Consider the following 14866-nt stretch of genomic DNA (forward strand, 5'->3'; position numbering starts at 1 on the left):
CTATTTCCTAGCATAATTGGAAACGTTAATGTCTTATAATCATCGTTTTTGCAATGACAGCTGACCCATTTTCATCTGTTCATTGTCAATATTATCAAATGTCATGTCTGAGACTGACAGTGAGAATGATCATTGTTCTTTCCCCAAAATAGCTTCCAAATAATTTGGAATTTGGCAAATTCCACTTCTTACTCTGTCCACTGGCTCCCCTTGAAGATACAGTGACGATGAAAAACACAAGCCATAACGCCATAAAACGTGGCTTTGTACTCATTTTCTTACAATGAGATTTGCAGGATGACTTACTCGTACTTGACATGCTTGAACTACATCAAGATGAAAGAGCCGACACGTGACATGAGAACAGTCTGTTAAAAAAAAAGACATATTTTTTTACACAACTATCTGGGGTACTTTGTGCGCTTTCCTATGGGGCTTGGTTTTTATAACCAGGCTTGAGTGGAGGCTACTATTTTTCAACTTGGTACAGATTTCGGACTTTATTGCCCTTTTTAAAAAAATCCTCCAGAGCCTCAGATCAGGAAAAGAAAAAGGAAATTGCTGCTATACAAGTAGTATCCGACTGAAAAATAACGTTTTAAGATACAACTTTAAATTGTTGAAAAAAAGAGCAAAATCTTTATGGGCAGAGCGAGGAATCGAACTCGAGACCTCCGATCATTAGCCAGCATGCCTAATCACTAGGCAACGGCGGTGCTCGACATCGACAAAACCCTGCAATTCATAAATTATATACTTTCACACATGTGGAGAGAGTATACGCGCGCGCGTGTAGGTAAAAGGTTACAGGATTGTAGTACGAGGCGCTCTACAATTCTATAACCATGATTCAAGTCGCCTGAAAAATGGGTACCCTGTCAACCTCGTCCCCAGTGCTTACTTTATTTCCAACCTCGTTTCCAATAGTAAACCCTGGATAGGAAACTTTCTTCCTGTATCCTGATTCGATACCGCAATTGGCCAGTAATGGAAAAATCTAAAAATGTATACCTGTGCGCTGAATTTATTATAATAACATCAATATAACAACTTATGCGTGCAAAACCAGGGGGGACAGAATTAACTGGAGGGGACAGTATTACCTGGAGGGGGACAGAATTAACGGGACAGGGGGGACACTTTTACCTAGGTAATTCTGTCCCCCCGGACACTTTTACCGGGGGACAGAATTACCGTCCACACCGGCTCCACGCCTCCACGATCGATTTTCGGAGGTAGGTCGACTGCGGCTCCACGCCTCCTCACAGCCGTACGGAGGCGCGGATGTAGAGAAAAGTGGCCCTGCATTCTGTAGTTCTACCGAAATGTCTATCAGAGTTGGACAAAATTCTTACAGTGTTTTCAGAACTTCGAAGTAGCTACTGGAGTTCGTAAGAAGGATGACACTATTCGCGTGGCAACATCCCTGTCTGTAATCGGTCAGCCTGCCATCGACACGTACAACACGTTCGTATGGACAAACGACAGTGATGCAAAGAAATGCGACAAAGTTGTCGAAAAGTTCGCTGCGTTCTGCCAAGGAAAGAAGAACACCACATACGAACGCTACTTGTTGAACTGTAGAGTTCAACGTGAAGGAGAAACAGTTGATGCATTTGTCACAACACTCAAGACACTGGCCGACACCTGTGAGTTTGGTGAGTTAAAAAACAGTTTGATTCAAGATCGTATCATACTAGGGATCAGAGAAACTGGCCTCAAGCAGCGCCTACTTCGTGACCCAGAACTCACACTAGACAAAGTGGTCTTACTAATCAGGGCTGCAACAACTGCATCAGAGCAACTCAAAAGCATGGATCAGCCACAGCCTCAAGTCAGTGCAGTTCGCAGGCGACCACAGAAACAAAAGTGGCAACCAAGGCAACGCCCGCAAAAATCGCAGTCACGCAATGCTGACAAGTCATCCCATGCACCTCACCAGTCTTCATCAAAGACATGTCATAACTGTGGTGGAAATTACCCACATTCAGGCACATGCGGCAAAACTTGTGATTTCTGTAAAAAGAAAAATCACTTCGCTTCAGTCTGCCACACCAAGAAGTTTTCACACAGAGTGCACACAGCTCAAGATGAATCTGGTCAAGGCAGCTCCACATCTGACGATGAATATGCGTTCATCGTCCATCGCGAAAACAAAAAACAACCGCGAATCGACATCGTCATAGACGGTAAACATACCTGTGCCCTCATTGATACCGGAGCATCTGTCAACATAATGAGCCAGACAACTTTCAGCTTATGGTGCAAAGACTCCGCTCCCTGTCATCGGTAAAGTCACTGTGACAGTCGCGTACAAAGACAACTCCATCAGCTGCGAGTTTCATGTAATCAAGGGACAAGGCGATACGCTTCTCAGCTTCCAGACTGCATCGTCACTGAACATTGTACAGATAACGTACAATCTCGACGCTGAATCATTGTCAGTTGACAACATCGTGGCACAATACGCCGACTGCTTCGAAGGAATTGGAAAGTTGACTGATGTGAAGTGCAAACTTCACGTTGACAAATCTGTCACACCCGTGGCTCAACCGCATCGCAGGATTCCCTTCCACGTTCTTCGTAAAGTGGAGGCTGAACTGAAACGCCTTCAAACACTCGACATCATCGAACCAGTCAGCGACACTCCAACTCTCTGGATATCACCGATCCACGTGGTACCCAAGCCGGACCCTAACACCATACGACTCTGCATTGACATGCGTGCCGTCAATCAAGCCATTGAACGAGAAAGGCATGTCACACCGACCATCGATGACATCATCGTCAAGCTGAACGGAGCTCAAGTATTTTCGAAACTTGATCTCAACAGTGGGTATCATCAAATTGAACTTGATGAGGACTCGCGTTACCTGACCACCTTCTCAACGCATGTTGGTCTGTACCAATTCAAGTGACTCAACTTCGGAGTCAACAGTGGTGCTGAACAGTTCCAGAACCTCATCCAATCTACATTGGCTGGACTGCCAGGTGTCCTGAACATAAGTGATGACATACTTGTGTACGGGAAAACCACCGAAGAGCACAAAGACAACTTGGCACGTTGTCTACAACGCCTCAGAGAGAAGAACTTGACGCTCAACAAGGCCAAATGCCAGTTCCATGCAAGCAGTGTGGAATTCTTTGGTCACATCTTCTCAGCAGACAATGTAGCACCTAGCCCCGCTAAGGTGAAAGCACTCACTGACGCAGCACCTCCAGCCAACAAGGAAGAGCTTCGTAGCTTCCTGGGTTTAGCCACCTACTGCGCTCGCTTCATACCCAGACTAGCGCTGATCTCTGAACCACTTTGTGCACTAACGAAGGAATCATCTCCATGGATATGGGGAAAACAACAAAGCGATGCGATGGACAAAATCAAACAGTCAATCACTGACCATTGCAAGATCGCTTACTTCAATCCAGAGAGCCGAACCGAGATCATTGTCGATGCCAGCCCCATCGGACTTTGTGCACTACTCGTTCAACACGACTCTACTGGAAACACAGCCATTGTAGCAGTAGCAAGCCGATCGCCAACAGCAGTTGAACAACGCTACTCACAGACTGAGAGAGAAGCCCCTGGAGTCACTTGGGGTATTCTCCACTTCCATCTGTACTTGTTCGGTAACACATTTGCTGTCATTACCGATCACAAGCCTCTTCTGCCAATGTTCAACCACAGCTACTCCAATCCACCTGCGAGAATCGAGAGATGGTTGCTAAAACTGCAGCCATACAGCTTCCAGGTTCACTACAAACCAGGTAAGTCTAACCCTGCAGACTATTTCTCGCGACACCCATGCTCGACAACTCAACAGTCAGAGCCTAACGCAGAGGAGCATGTCAACTTCATCATCCACAACGCTGTCCCCAAATCGCTAACTCTTGCAGAAATACAGGATGCAACAAAGAATGATCGCCTCCTCCAACTGGCCATCAATGCCACGAAAACCAACGCATGGAACCAGATCATCAAAACAGCCGACGCAACTGTGAAATCTGATCTGACCAGCATCTTCCATGTTCGCCATGAACTCAGTGTTAGCAGTGCTGAGGACATTCTACTGCGCGATCATCGCATTGTCATTCCGACCGCACTCCAACAACGCGTCATTGACATTGCACACGAAGGCCATCAAGGCATGAACAAAACCAAACAACTTCTCCGACAGAAAGTTTGGTTCCCCCGACTTGACACACGAGTTGAGAACACCGTAGCTGAATGCCTACCATGCCAAGCCTCAACTGTGGACAAAGCCACAAGCGAACCACTTCACATGTCTGATCTACCCGACGCACCGTGGACACATCTCAGTATCAACTTCAAACAACTGCCAACAGGTTACTACCTGCTTGTCGTGATCGATGACTACAGTCGTTATCCTGAGATCGAAATCTCAAGCGCCACCTCTGCAAAATCTGTCATCCCCAAGCTCGACAAAATCTTCGCAACTTTTGGCTGCCCACAAGTTGTTCGCACAGATAACGGCCCACCATTTCAGAGTGCAGAATTCGCGTCCTTTGCCAAGTACCGGTACATTGGATTTCAACATCGCCGCATTACACCCATCTGGCCACAAGCAAACGGCGAGGTTGAGCGCATGATGCGGAATCTGAACAAAATGTATCGCACTGCAAAAGCCGAAGGCCGATCTTGGCAGCAGGCTATGTATGCATATCTCCGCAACTACAGATCCACCCCTCATAGTACTACCGGCGTCACACCTGCATCATTACTCTTCGCCCACTCATTCCGCACTCGCCTGCCTGATGTTCACACTACTCCAGTCCAACCCAACATCAAAGCCAAAGACGCACACATGAAGGAAACCATGAAGACAAATGCCGACAACAAAAAGTCCATGCGCACACACAAGCTAAAGGTTGGTGACCGTGTACTGGTGAAACAAACTGGAATCATCTCCACTTCCATGACACCATATCAACTTCAACCGTTAACCATCACTTCACTGAAAGGATCAATGGTAACAGCTACCCGTGACGACAACACTACCGTCACCAGAAATGCCTCATTCTTCAAACGCCTGAAGCAGACCATTTCAACACCAGCAAAACAACCAGTCCACTACGATCCAGATGACTCGGACATGGACATGTATGACACACCTGCTGAAAACCAGACTAATCCACCTGTCAGACGAAACCCCGCCAGAAATCACCGAGCACCCCAGCGTCTGAAGGATTACATTGTACATACCTAAGGAACCAGATGGTAAAGATCTGGATAGAGAGTGAAGTGCTTGTAACCTCTCCTCTCAAGTGTTAATTTAGTTTAGTCAAGTTGTGTTATTCAACAAAAAAAAGAAAAGAAAAAAAGAGTAATTTGAACCTCAAGATCAATTCAATTTCAACGAAATCTCAATCTGCAACTCTCAAACACTTTAATAAAAAAACATTGTGCTACCATGTTTTAATTCCTTGATGTTTTGCTATGATCATTTCTAATTGAGCTGACTTCATCAAGATTCATGGATGCTGAACTCTAGAAATCTGCGTTGTTGAATCATGATTTATATAATGAACACTTGGACACTAACAAAATGAAGGACTCTAACATTTGATTTATAACACATTTGCATTTTATTTCCACCTTGAATTTTGCAATTTATCCAACAGTTCATTTGCAAGAAATACTTGAGTCATTATTCAAAAGATAGGAGGAATGTAATGTTTGCAATGCGTTTGTATAGCCACCTTCTACTGCATGTGTTCTAGAGCAGTATATGCTTATGACCCTTGACCTGAATGGCATGTACTAAATTACACACTCTCATATGAGGTATCCATCCTGCACAATCGTGTCTCCTTTGTCCATTCATTTCGGCTCCGATATTTATCATTCATTAGTCTTGGTCAGACATCATAGTCCAGTAAATTGGCCACATTTATGGGGCTATTCATACCCTAGACCCGTGAACGTGGCGTTGTATACGTTTGTATACAAGCTGTTGTGTATTTTTGAACCTAGCGAAATCGATCCGCCATACATAATTCCGTATGCATGTTGAGTACTCACCTAGAAATCTAAATTTGCCCGTCCGATCGTTCAGGCTGTGTAATTTCGACGAAATTTGCCATCAATAAAGACCCATACGAACGTGTAGAAATTAGATTTTAACCCCTCAAGTGACCCTGACAAATGACCCCGGACGAGTTGCTTGGACAGATTGACGGCTGTTTCATGTCGCAACCCCGAAAAAAAAACCCCGAACCCGATTGGCTGCTCGGCTCATCTCGTACACGCACGTGCGCCCGCGTGCAGTGCGGTGAGAGAGGAAAAAACTTGAAACTTGTCTAAAACGATGTCTCTTTTAGCTGCGACAGTAAACAGCCGTCGAATCATACGAAACAGGACGGTACAATAAAACGCAATGCGCATGCGTCAGTTGGGAGAAAATGGCAACTAGCAGGACTTCATGAACCGGGGCCAGAATTTTCGTCAAATGCAAGTTTTAACGTACAGACAGATTTCAATATGTGAGTATGTGAGTACTTATTACATTGGCAAAATAACGTCCAGTGTGTGTAACGGAGGGAGTCAGAGGGACAATTTCGCCAGGTTCGAAAATACACAAGAGCGTGGCGTAGTTTACAAGCCACGTTCATGGGTCTATTCATACCCTGGACTCCCTCCGTAACGTAGGGAGGAAAGGGAGTCCACCTGGGCTAGGTTTGGGTGAATTCCAGTTGAAGTTAGTGTGTAACTGCGACAAAATTGCACGGAAAGATTTCCATATACGAAGTTCACTAATTTTCCTCTGTATTGACTAACAAGGCCCCAGATAGCAATTTCATGTCATCAAAGTCAATTTGAGTAGTGAGAAAATACAAGCATTTTCTTAGAAAACAACTTAGAATTTTTCAGTCCAATCTCATAGGGTTTGTACACAGGGTGTTGAGTGAACTTCGTATATGGAAATCTTTCCAATTGCACATTTTCGAATTTTTTTTTGGGACCTGCCAATGCTGCTGGTTTTGGTGAACAACTTCCTCCAGCCCTAAATGACAACCCAATGATAAAATTTAGGGCTGGGTAACAGCTAGAGCTTTACAAAAAAAGAAAATAACCTGGACGAAGAGATCGATTTAAAAATCGCTTTCAAATACCACTTCTTACCCTGTCCACTGGCTCCCCTTGTTGTGCCTGCTATCATGATGAAAAACACAAGCCATAACACCACAAATTTGACTCGGATTAAAAGTGGCTTTGCACTCAATTTCTCACGAGACATGTCTGCATCAGCTTTGTGGTTTTTACTCCTCATGTCCATCACTTCTGCACTTAATCACTTCATCATGCTGGAGGGAACGCCGCCAGGGTGACCGTAAGGTCATGCACAAATTCTGCTAAATGCGCTTCAAAAATCTGTCAGATTTATCAAAAATCTGCCAAATTCCCCAGAATCACTCGAAATACACTATTAACACTTAAAATCACATGCAGAATTGCAGCTGTTGTAGTTTTGTCTTAATTAAGGTTCAAATTACATTATAAACAATTTATAGTCACATATAAAGATGTCATGAAATTGCATAAAATGCGGTTAATTCAAAACTTAATGTCGCGACGTATTAAGTCCCAGTTCTAATAGAGCTAAGCACTATAGACCAGCCAACCTGTCCCATTATGCAAGTGTTTGTTTGAAAACATTTTTTAAACAAATTTACCATTTTTTACACATAATTATTTGAAGATTCTGTCAGAAATCTGCCAAAAAAATCCATTGTCAAATTTTCTGGGCAAAAATGGTCTCGAGACTAGTCTCGAGACCAAAGCCCTGTCCGCACTGGACTTTTTTTGGTCAAACTAACCGAGACTATGGGTACTTTTCCCATTTTAAGTCCAGTGCGGACAGCCTAGGACGTTTTCCTCTCGGTTACTTTTCCTGAGTCCAGCGGTTACTTTTACTGGCCAACTGCTGCCCAGGAAAACTTCCCACGCGCCCAGGAAAACTTACCAGGTCACTTTTCCCGAGACGATAAGTCCAGTGCGGACAGTGCGAGTCGGTAAAAGCGGCTCAGAAAAGCGTACATCCGGCCCGAGCGCCCTGTTATGCATACAGAGACTGCACGAACATGCACGTGCAGTAGCCGAAAATTTTGTAGAAATTAACACGCTGCAGTGTATCATCAAGTCCGAGCGGTAAAATCTCGTTAAAATAAATATTTCAACGGACAAATACATACACAGAGAAGAGAGATCACGTTCTGAGAATTAATTTGCGGAAATTCTCTTTCTCCACCGATGTATGTTATTTTCTACGATCCAAATTCGTCCTGATACGCTACTGTAGTCATGCAATGAACATCATGGTCCGGTACCGTACGTAGGCCGTAGTCACTGGTTCCTGGCCCACATCATAGCTTCGATTCTGTAAGCATGCGATGGGAACCAACGAATACTGATGGCACTGCTGCCGCACGGAACATCGTACAGCGGCATGGCTTCGACGACGTGCATCACAAATGCGTCATAATTATAGGCCTTTTCGACAAGTTTTAGCGTGTCAAGATGCAATAATATCGTGTAAACGATTAGGTTGTGCATGCAAATGGCGTGTGTAATATTACTGTGCGTATCGGCGGCTGAAAATATGATTGGCAATTTGTTTTTTGTGTACGGTGAGTCATTATATAATACTGACACTGTGACAGCTCGGTTACTTCTCCCACGCGGTCTGGGTAAATTTTCCCATGTCGAAAGTCCAAGTGCGGACAGTGGTCACATTTGACCATTTCTCATTTTACCATCGTCTCGGTAAAACCTTCCAAAAAAAAAGTCCAGTGCGGACACGGCTCAAGACTTTGGTCGAGACCTCCAACACTGAAATTTTAACGCACCAGCTAATGTAAATGATCCCCTGTTGCTGTATTTCAGCCAGGTTAAACATTTTTTTTATATACCAACCCTGTCACAATTTTCAAATACTTCTTCAAAATTTGCCATGTTTATTTAAATAATATATAAAAATAACAACACCCTAGAGAATTCTAATAATTACACGTAACAATGTCCAAATATTTAACTGCGAAGGTTCATCTTCTTATACAATTTTTGAATCTACCGTAACAAATTTGAAAATTAAGGACAGTAAGTTTTTACTATTAGGCCTAAAATTGGCTTGTGATTGGCTTGTGATCGGCTTATGATTGACCTGTGATTAGCTTGTGAATGGCTTATGATTGAGTTGTGATTGACTTGTGATTAACTTGTGACTGACTTGTGATTGGTTGGTGATTGACTTGTGATTGACTTGTGATAGACTTGTGATTGACTTATGATTGACTTATATTGATTTATGATTGACTTTTATTGACTTGTGATTGACCTTTGATTGATTGATCAGTGATTGACCTGTGATTAGCTTGTTACTGACTTGTGATTGACTTGTGATTCACTTGTTACTGGCTTATGATTGACTTGTGATCGGCTTATGATTGGCTTACGATGACTCGTCAGTCATCTGGAACTGATGTCAGATCCTTTCCAGTTACGAACCTCCCTGAACCATTAAGTGATTACGTCATCAGCATCCAAGTACATTGGATTGGATATTACCTGGGGTTGGGGTGCAGCTGGGTTGGGTGCAGATGGGGGGTTCTGACCAGACGGCAATGGCGCTGGTGGATAGGCTGGATCAGACTCGTAGGTAGGGGGCGGGGCCTCGGTATCTGACAACTCGTAGGTAGGGGGCGGGGCCTCGGCATCTGACAACTCGTAGGTAGGGGGCGGGGCCTCGGCATCTGACAACTCGTAGGTAGGGGGCGGGGCCTCGGTATCTGACAACTGGTGGGCAGACGGCTGCATTGGCTGTGAGGGTTGATGAATATACTGCTGAGGTGGATGGTAGTGGACCACAGGAGGAGCTCCAGGATTACTTCCGCTGGTTGGTACCTGGGAATAGGTAGCTGACAAAGCCTGTCACAAACAATAAACCTTTTTGACAATCGCATTGCGTTTTGGGTATGGATGTATTCTACTAAAGGATTACAGGATAAGTGGGTTCGTAACAAACCACAATGTTGGCGCATAGGACAGCTGGAATTTTCAAGAGTAGATACATGCCTCAAAATCCTAATAATTACTTCAAAAGAGTATTGGTTAGCATCTCTGTGCCAGTTACCAGTGGGAAGTTTGTGGGCTGAGAGATGACTGACTCGTAGGGAGGGGGCGGGGCCTCGACATCTGACAACTGGGGGGACTGCTGAGGATGGTAGTGGACCACGAGATCTCCAGGATTACTTCCGCTGGTTCGCCGTACCGGGGAATAGGTAGTTGACGAAGCCTGTCACAAACAATAAACCTTTTTGACAATCGCATTGCGTTTTGGGTATGGATGTATTCTACTCAAGGATTACAGGATAAGTGGGTTCGTAACAAACCACAATGTTGGCGCATAGGACAGCTGGAATATTTGAAATCAAATGAAAGTTTTAAGTGGTTCACAGCCCCATTGGTTTTGTGCACAAATTGCCTGGTTTTATTGTCATCCATTCTCAGAATGCACCGATCATTTCAAAACAGGCTTATTATGCCATTCATTTTTTGTTTTCAAATTAAAAAATTTGGATAAGTATGTGCTTTTCACAAGTACGTTTAAAATCAGCTTGGGGTCTGGATGCGGATTTGGAGAAGGCCATTATCGGCGACCAGGCCGCAAATAACCTTTCAGTCAAAAATGCAAAACAAGTCAAAAATTATAAATTTCCAACGATTTTGTTCAACTGTTCCACTTCGTGTTTTGTGAAACACCCCTCTAGCTATGTTTAGGCCGAGGGATTGAAAGTCATAGAATACCGTCCTGCTGAGTTTGTAAAACAATGAGGCTTTTTTTCATTATTCATTATTCTGAAGCACTAACCAGAATCAAACAAATTGCATGATGTCACTACGTAGACATCATGAAAGTGTTTGGGAAAACGGCCAAAGGGAGTCGTTGGTATGCAGCGCTAGTGCTGGTAACCGCGCGCTATACATTGTATACACGTACTGCATATGTGTGTTCACTGTACTCTGTTCGTGTGGGCAGATTGGGTTTCCCGCCAATGTGGTACACAGAATACGACTAATCTGCGTTAGAAAATTTGTGTAGAGCAGATTCTGATAAAATTAAAAGTAAATTATTGTGGCAGATTAATATTCTGGGTAAATAATGATTTTTTTTTTGTAAAAATGAAAAATTTCGGCGGCACCTTTCGGCACATGCGGGCAGTGGACGGTATTCTATGACTTTCATTCCCTCGGCCTTATGGTATGTGCCTCTCTGGAGTAGTACTAAAAATCTCCTTATACGGAGATTGACGCGTGTGTAGCGCATACTGTGCGATGTGCGTGTAATGTGCGCAGGAAATGGCAGTGCCAGTGAAGTGTGCATTTTGGACTCTTGGTAGTATTGCGTATGCCTAAGTGTAGATTGTGAATGTTCAACCAATAAAAGGGTAAAAGGGACCAGATTTTGTAGGAGTCCAAATCCATGTGACACCGGAAAAAAAGTGTTTAAAACCAGTTAGCGTTTCATCAACCGTTTAAAACCACCCACGTGACGGCCTCCACCAATAGGAATGGGTCAACTGTCCCGGGTATTTATAAATGATACATAAATTTTGTTAGTAGAATGTTTTCAATGCAGTCACCATTATCTAGCAACGTGCAAATGAAGTGAACCAGGTAAAACTTACCGCTGTTGTTGAGTTGGCGGGGCCTTTGGTCGATTTGCAACGTCCCCAGCTCAGTTTGCAACAGACGAACAACAGAATACAGCCACCGATCACCCCAATTATCCCAATCCCAATTACCGCTCCGGAGGAGAGTCCTGCAATGGGACGGTTGGTATTATACAAATACAGCCTGGTTTGAGGAGAAGTAGTGGGAATTACTGGTCCCGAAGTGTAGGTCAGCTGGACTACCTCCCGACGCGAAGCAGAGGGAGGTAGTCAAGCTGACCTACACCGAGGGACCAGTAATTCCAACTTTTTTCAAAAAAAAAAACATGCTGTATTTGTTTTACTAAACCTCATAAATATTTAGTAGCCTCACTGCCTTGTCGATAACGGCCTTCGTATTTTGCATCTTTATTCAGCACAAGATCGATATTCAAGTTCTTTGTCAGTCAATGAAATAGTCTGGTGTAATGTGTCTTTACTGCAATAGTTACAAGGACTGCAACAACAGACTGATTCCGTAAAGATTACATGCCACAGACTATACCGGTACATGTCTATGGGCGGGTTCCAGAGGGAATTTTTGGTGCTACCAGAAAAAAATACCGCACGGCAGCGAGCTGGATACTCACCGGGATGACGTCACCTGGGCACGTATCATTTTTACTTACCGGACGTGCGGCGGAATCGGCCAATGACGTGTTCTTATTTGATCATGGATATTTATGAGGTGTAGTAAACTGTGGTTATTAGATGGTGACATGTCATTGGTTGAAAACTGATCATGTGACATATTGCATGAGTTCATAGATATCCATATAATGCACTTCATGGAGTAAACCTCAGGTTAATGGTGTGCATTTACGGGTAGTACAGGAATCGGGTACCCGCCTGAAAAAAAAACACGGGTACCCAGGTACCCGTTAAAGAAACCAACCCCAACATTTAAATCTCGGAAGTTGCTGTACAGATTGTCCATAAAGGTCCGCAAGATACTAATTTGAAATTTGAGGTAAAACTTTTGCTCTAGCAAGGCACTAGAGGCGAAAAATCAGTTTTAAGTAAAGGTACTAAACTGCTTTAGTGGGTGTTTGTACCCAGATATGCAGCTCTGTACTTACCCGGAGCACCGTTGCATTTCACCCACACGTCTTCAGCATGAGAACAGTAGTTATTATCCCATTGGTCATGGTCGCAATTGACTAGTCTGGTTTCAAAACTTCCACAGGCAACATCATCAAGCCAGATGGGTTTGGTACTACTCCTTCCGGTTTTGTATTCTAAACCAAGCAATGAAACAAAAGGCGATATATGTTCAAGTATTCGTCATTATTTAACACCTCATTTTTTTCTTCTTCAAAACAACCAAATTGTTACTATAGAGCTAAATTACTAGAGCGCTAACTCGATGTACAAAGTAATGCCTGATGGGCGCATCCATGTTTGTGCACAAACCTACGGAAAACTCGAAATTTTGTACAGCTTTTGTACGGCTATTTGCATATCTGCGTTTGTATTCCATTCCGGTGCGCGTCATCGAAGCCGATAAGCCCAAAACTGAAACGCACGATCAACAAATGAGCGTTTCATGTTGCTCTACGCAAACAGCGCAACGTGTGCGCGTTCCTCCGCTGCAGATGCTTTTCGCCGTGACGTTTTTTGAACCGTCATGACGCGCTTAAGTTGTTTGCGTATCTTCTACTTGCCCGTTGCATTTAGAGTACACTTTTAACATTAAATCCATATATTTTGATTGTGTTCTACAAACACGCACATGAATTCAAAATGTCTGCGCCCAGAGCGGCTTCACAGCGTCTCCGCGCGCAAGAATGAGGAGTTAGCGCTCTAGTAATTTAATATAGCTCTATGATTGTTACCCACAATTTACATCATTAACCTCAACCTTGCGAGACGTAAAACCTAAAAGTCTGTGTACTGTGTGACAGAAAGAATGTTGACGCCCCTTTATATCATCTCAATGAAGGTCAGTCATTACAAAAATTTGAAAAAAAAAGACATGAATCTGGGACCGAGAAACATTTTCAATTTTGTTAGGAAATATTTTGAAAATGCACTCGACTCTCTATAGACTTTTTTGCACACAACCAAAGAAGTGGCGTCTGGATACTGCATTCTTTCCTCTTTGGCCAATAGGGTAACCAAAATGCGCGCACACCATGTCTTTATGAATGCGTTTGGCATCCGTGCGGATGCCGTTCCACCTCAAAAATAGACTTAATGCCAAGTCGGTAATTGTTTTACGTACGGACACTGGCTCCAACACGCAAAATATTGCCGCAATGTGCATTGTCTGGTTCCCAGACCAAATGATGCTGACTATTTCTGATCAATTACCGACTTGGAGAAAACATTTTCAATTTTGAACACAACATATGGGAGTAGTTTGAATTGCCAGCGAATTCTATGCGAGCACTCTGATTGGTTCAGATTTCAGAGTGTATTCTAGGCCGCCACGGAAGATCGTTCTCATTACTTCGAGGGTTTGTACTTTGAGTTGTGTAACATTACAACATTCATTATAGGGCATACACAACTCAAATAAATCAAGTATATCACAGTGATACATTTCATTTCTATACACAATAGACCAAGCTGAGGGATTTAGCCGTTCAAACGTCGCCCGATCTGCAAACATGTCCCTGACGTATTGAGAAGAACTCCCCATGTAACGGAATGAATGCATGAGTCCTCATTTGGATAGCTGTGCGCGATTGGATCTCACCGCGAAAATGTGCTGCATATGTATTGCACTGCCGCTTGCATATATATGAATAACGGTGCGAGAACGTTATCGTCAAGTCGTTAGATTTGTTGCAACCCGGCCGATTACATACTAGTCTTATACCAGCCATGCGGATGGAATTCGAATGAAGCTTACGGACAAAATACGACTATCTAACGACTTGTCATCAAGTCTCCCTCAAAAATGGCTTCTAATTTAAATATGGACAATTGCGAAATTTGAAAATACCTAAGGTGTCAGATGTGGCGATGGCAAACTCGTGCCCCAGCTCCTTGCAAACCACGTCTGCATCTGTCTTGTCCCATCGGTCATTGCAGATAGTGCCCCATTGTTGATTGTAATAGATCTCCACGTATCCCTCGTACTCCGAACTGCCCTCGACCAGACGCACTTGACCAAACTCATAGGCTGGTGAAG

General features: G+C 43.7%; 1 protein-coding gene across 3 annotated transcripts in view; it reads right to left on the reverse strand.

Moving 5' to 3' along the window:
* Positions 1-9: 9 nt before the first annotated feature.
* Positions 10-14866, reverse strand: part of LOC119720268 (deleted in malignant brain tumors 1 protein-like) — a 32247-nt gene continuing 17390 nt past the window's right edge. Inside the window, exons 6-10 of one of the 3 annotated variants that reach the window (XM_038189897.1) lie at positions 14678-14857; positions 12807-12965; positions 11704-11837; positions 10149-10310; positions 10-368 (exon numbers count right to left, since the gene is read on the reverse strand). In XM_038189897.1, the coding sequence (XP_038045825.1) occupies positions 327-368; positions 10149-10310; positions 11704-11837; positions 12807-12965; positions 14678-14857 (677 nt within the window). In that variant the 3' untranslated portion in view covers positions 10-326. Of the gene's footprint in view, positions 369-9391; positions 9944-10148; positions 10311-11703; positions 11838-12806; positions 12966-14677; positions 14858-14866 lie in introns of those variants that run through there. The other 2 variants (XM_038189893.1, XM_038189896.1) reach the window with 2 other exon arrangements.

Source organism: Patiria miniata, unplaced genomic scaffold (genome assembly GCF_015706575.1).
Source record: "Patiria miniata isolate m_02_andy unplaced genomic scaffold, ASM1570657v1 HiC_scaffold_9, whole genome shotgun sequence".
Lineage (NCBI taxonomy): Eukaryota > Metazoa > Echinodermata > Asteroidea > Valvatida > Asterinidae > Patiria > Patiria miniata.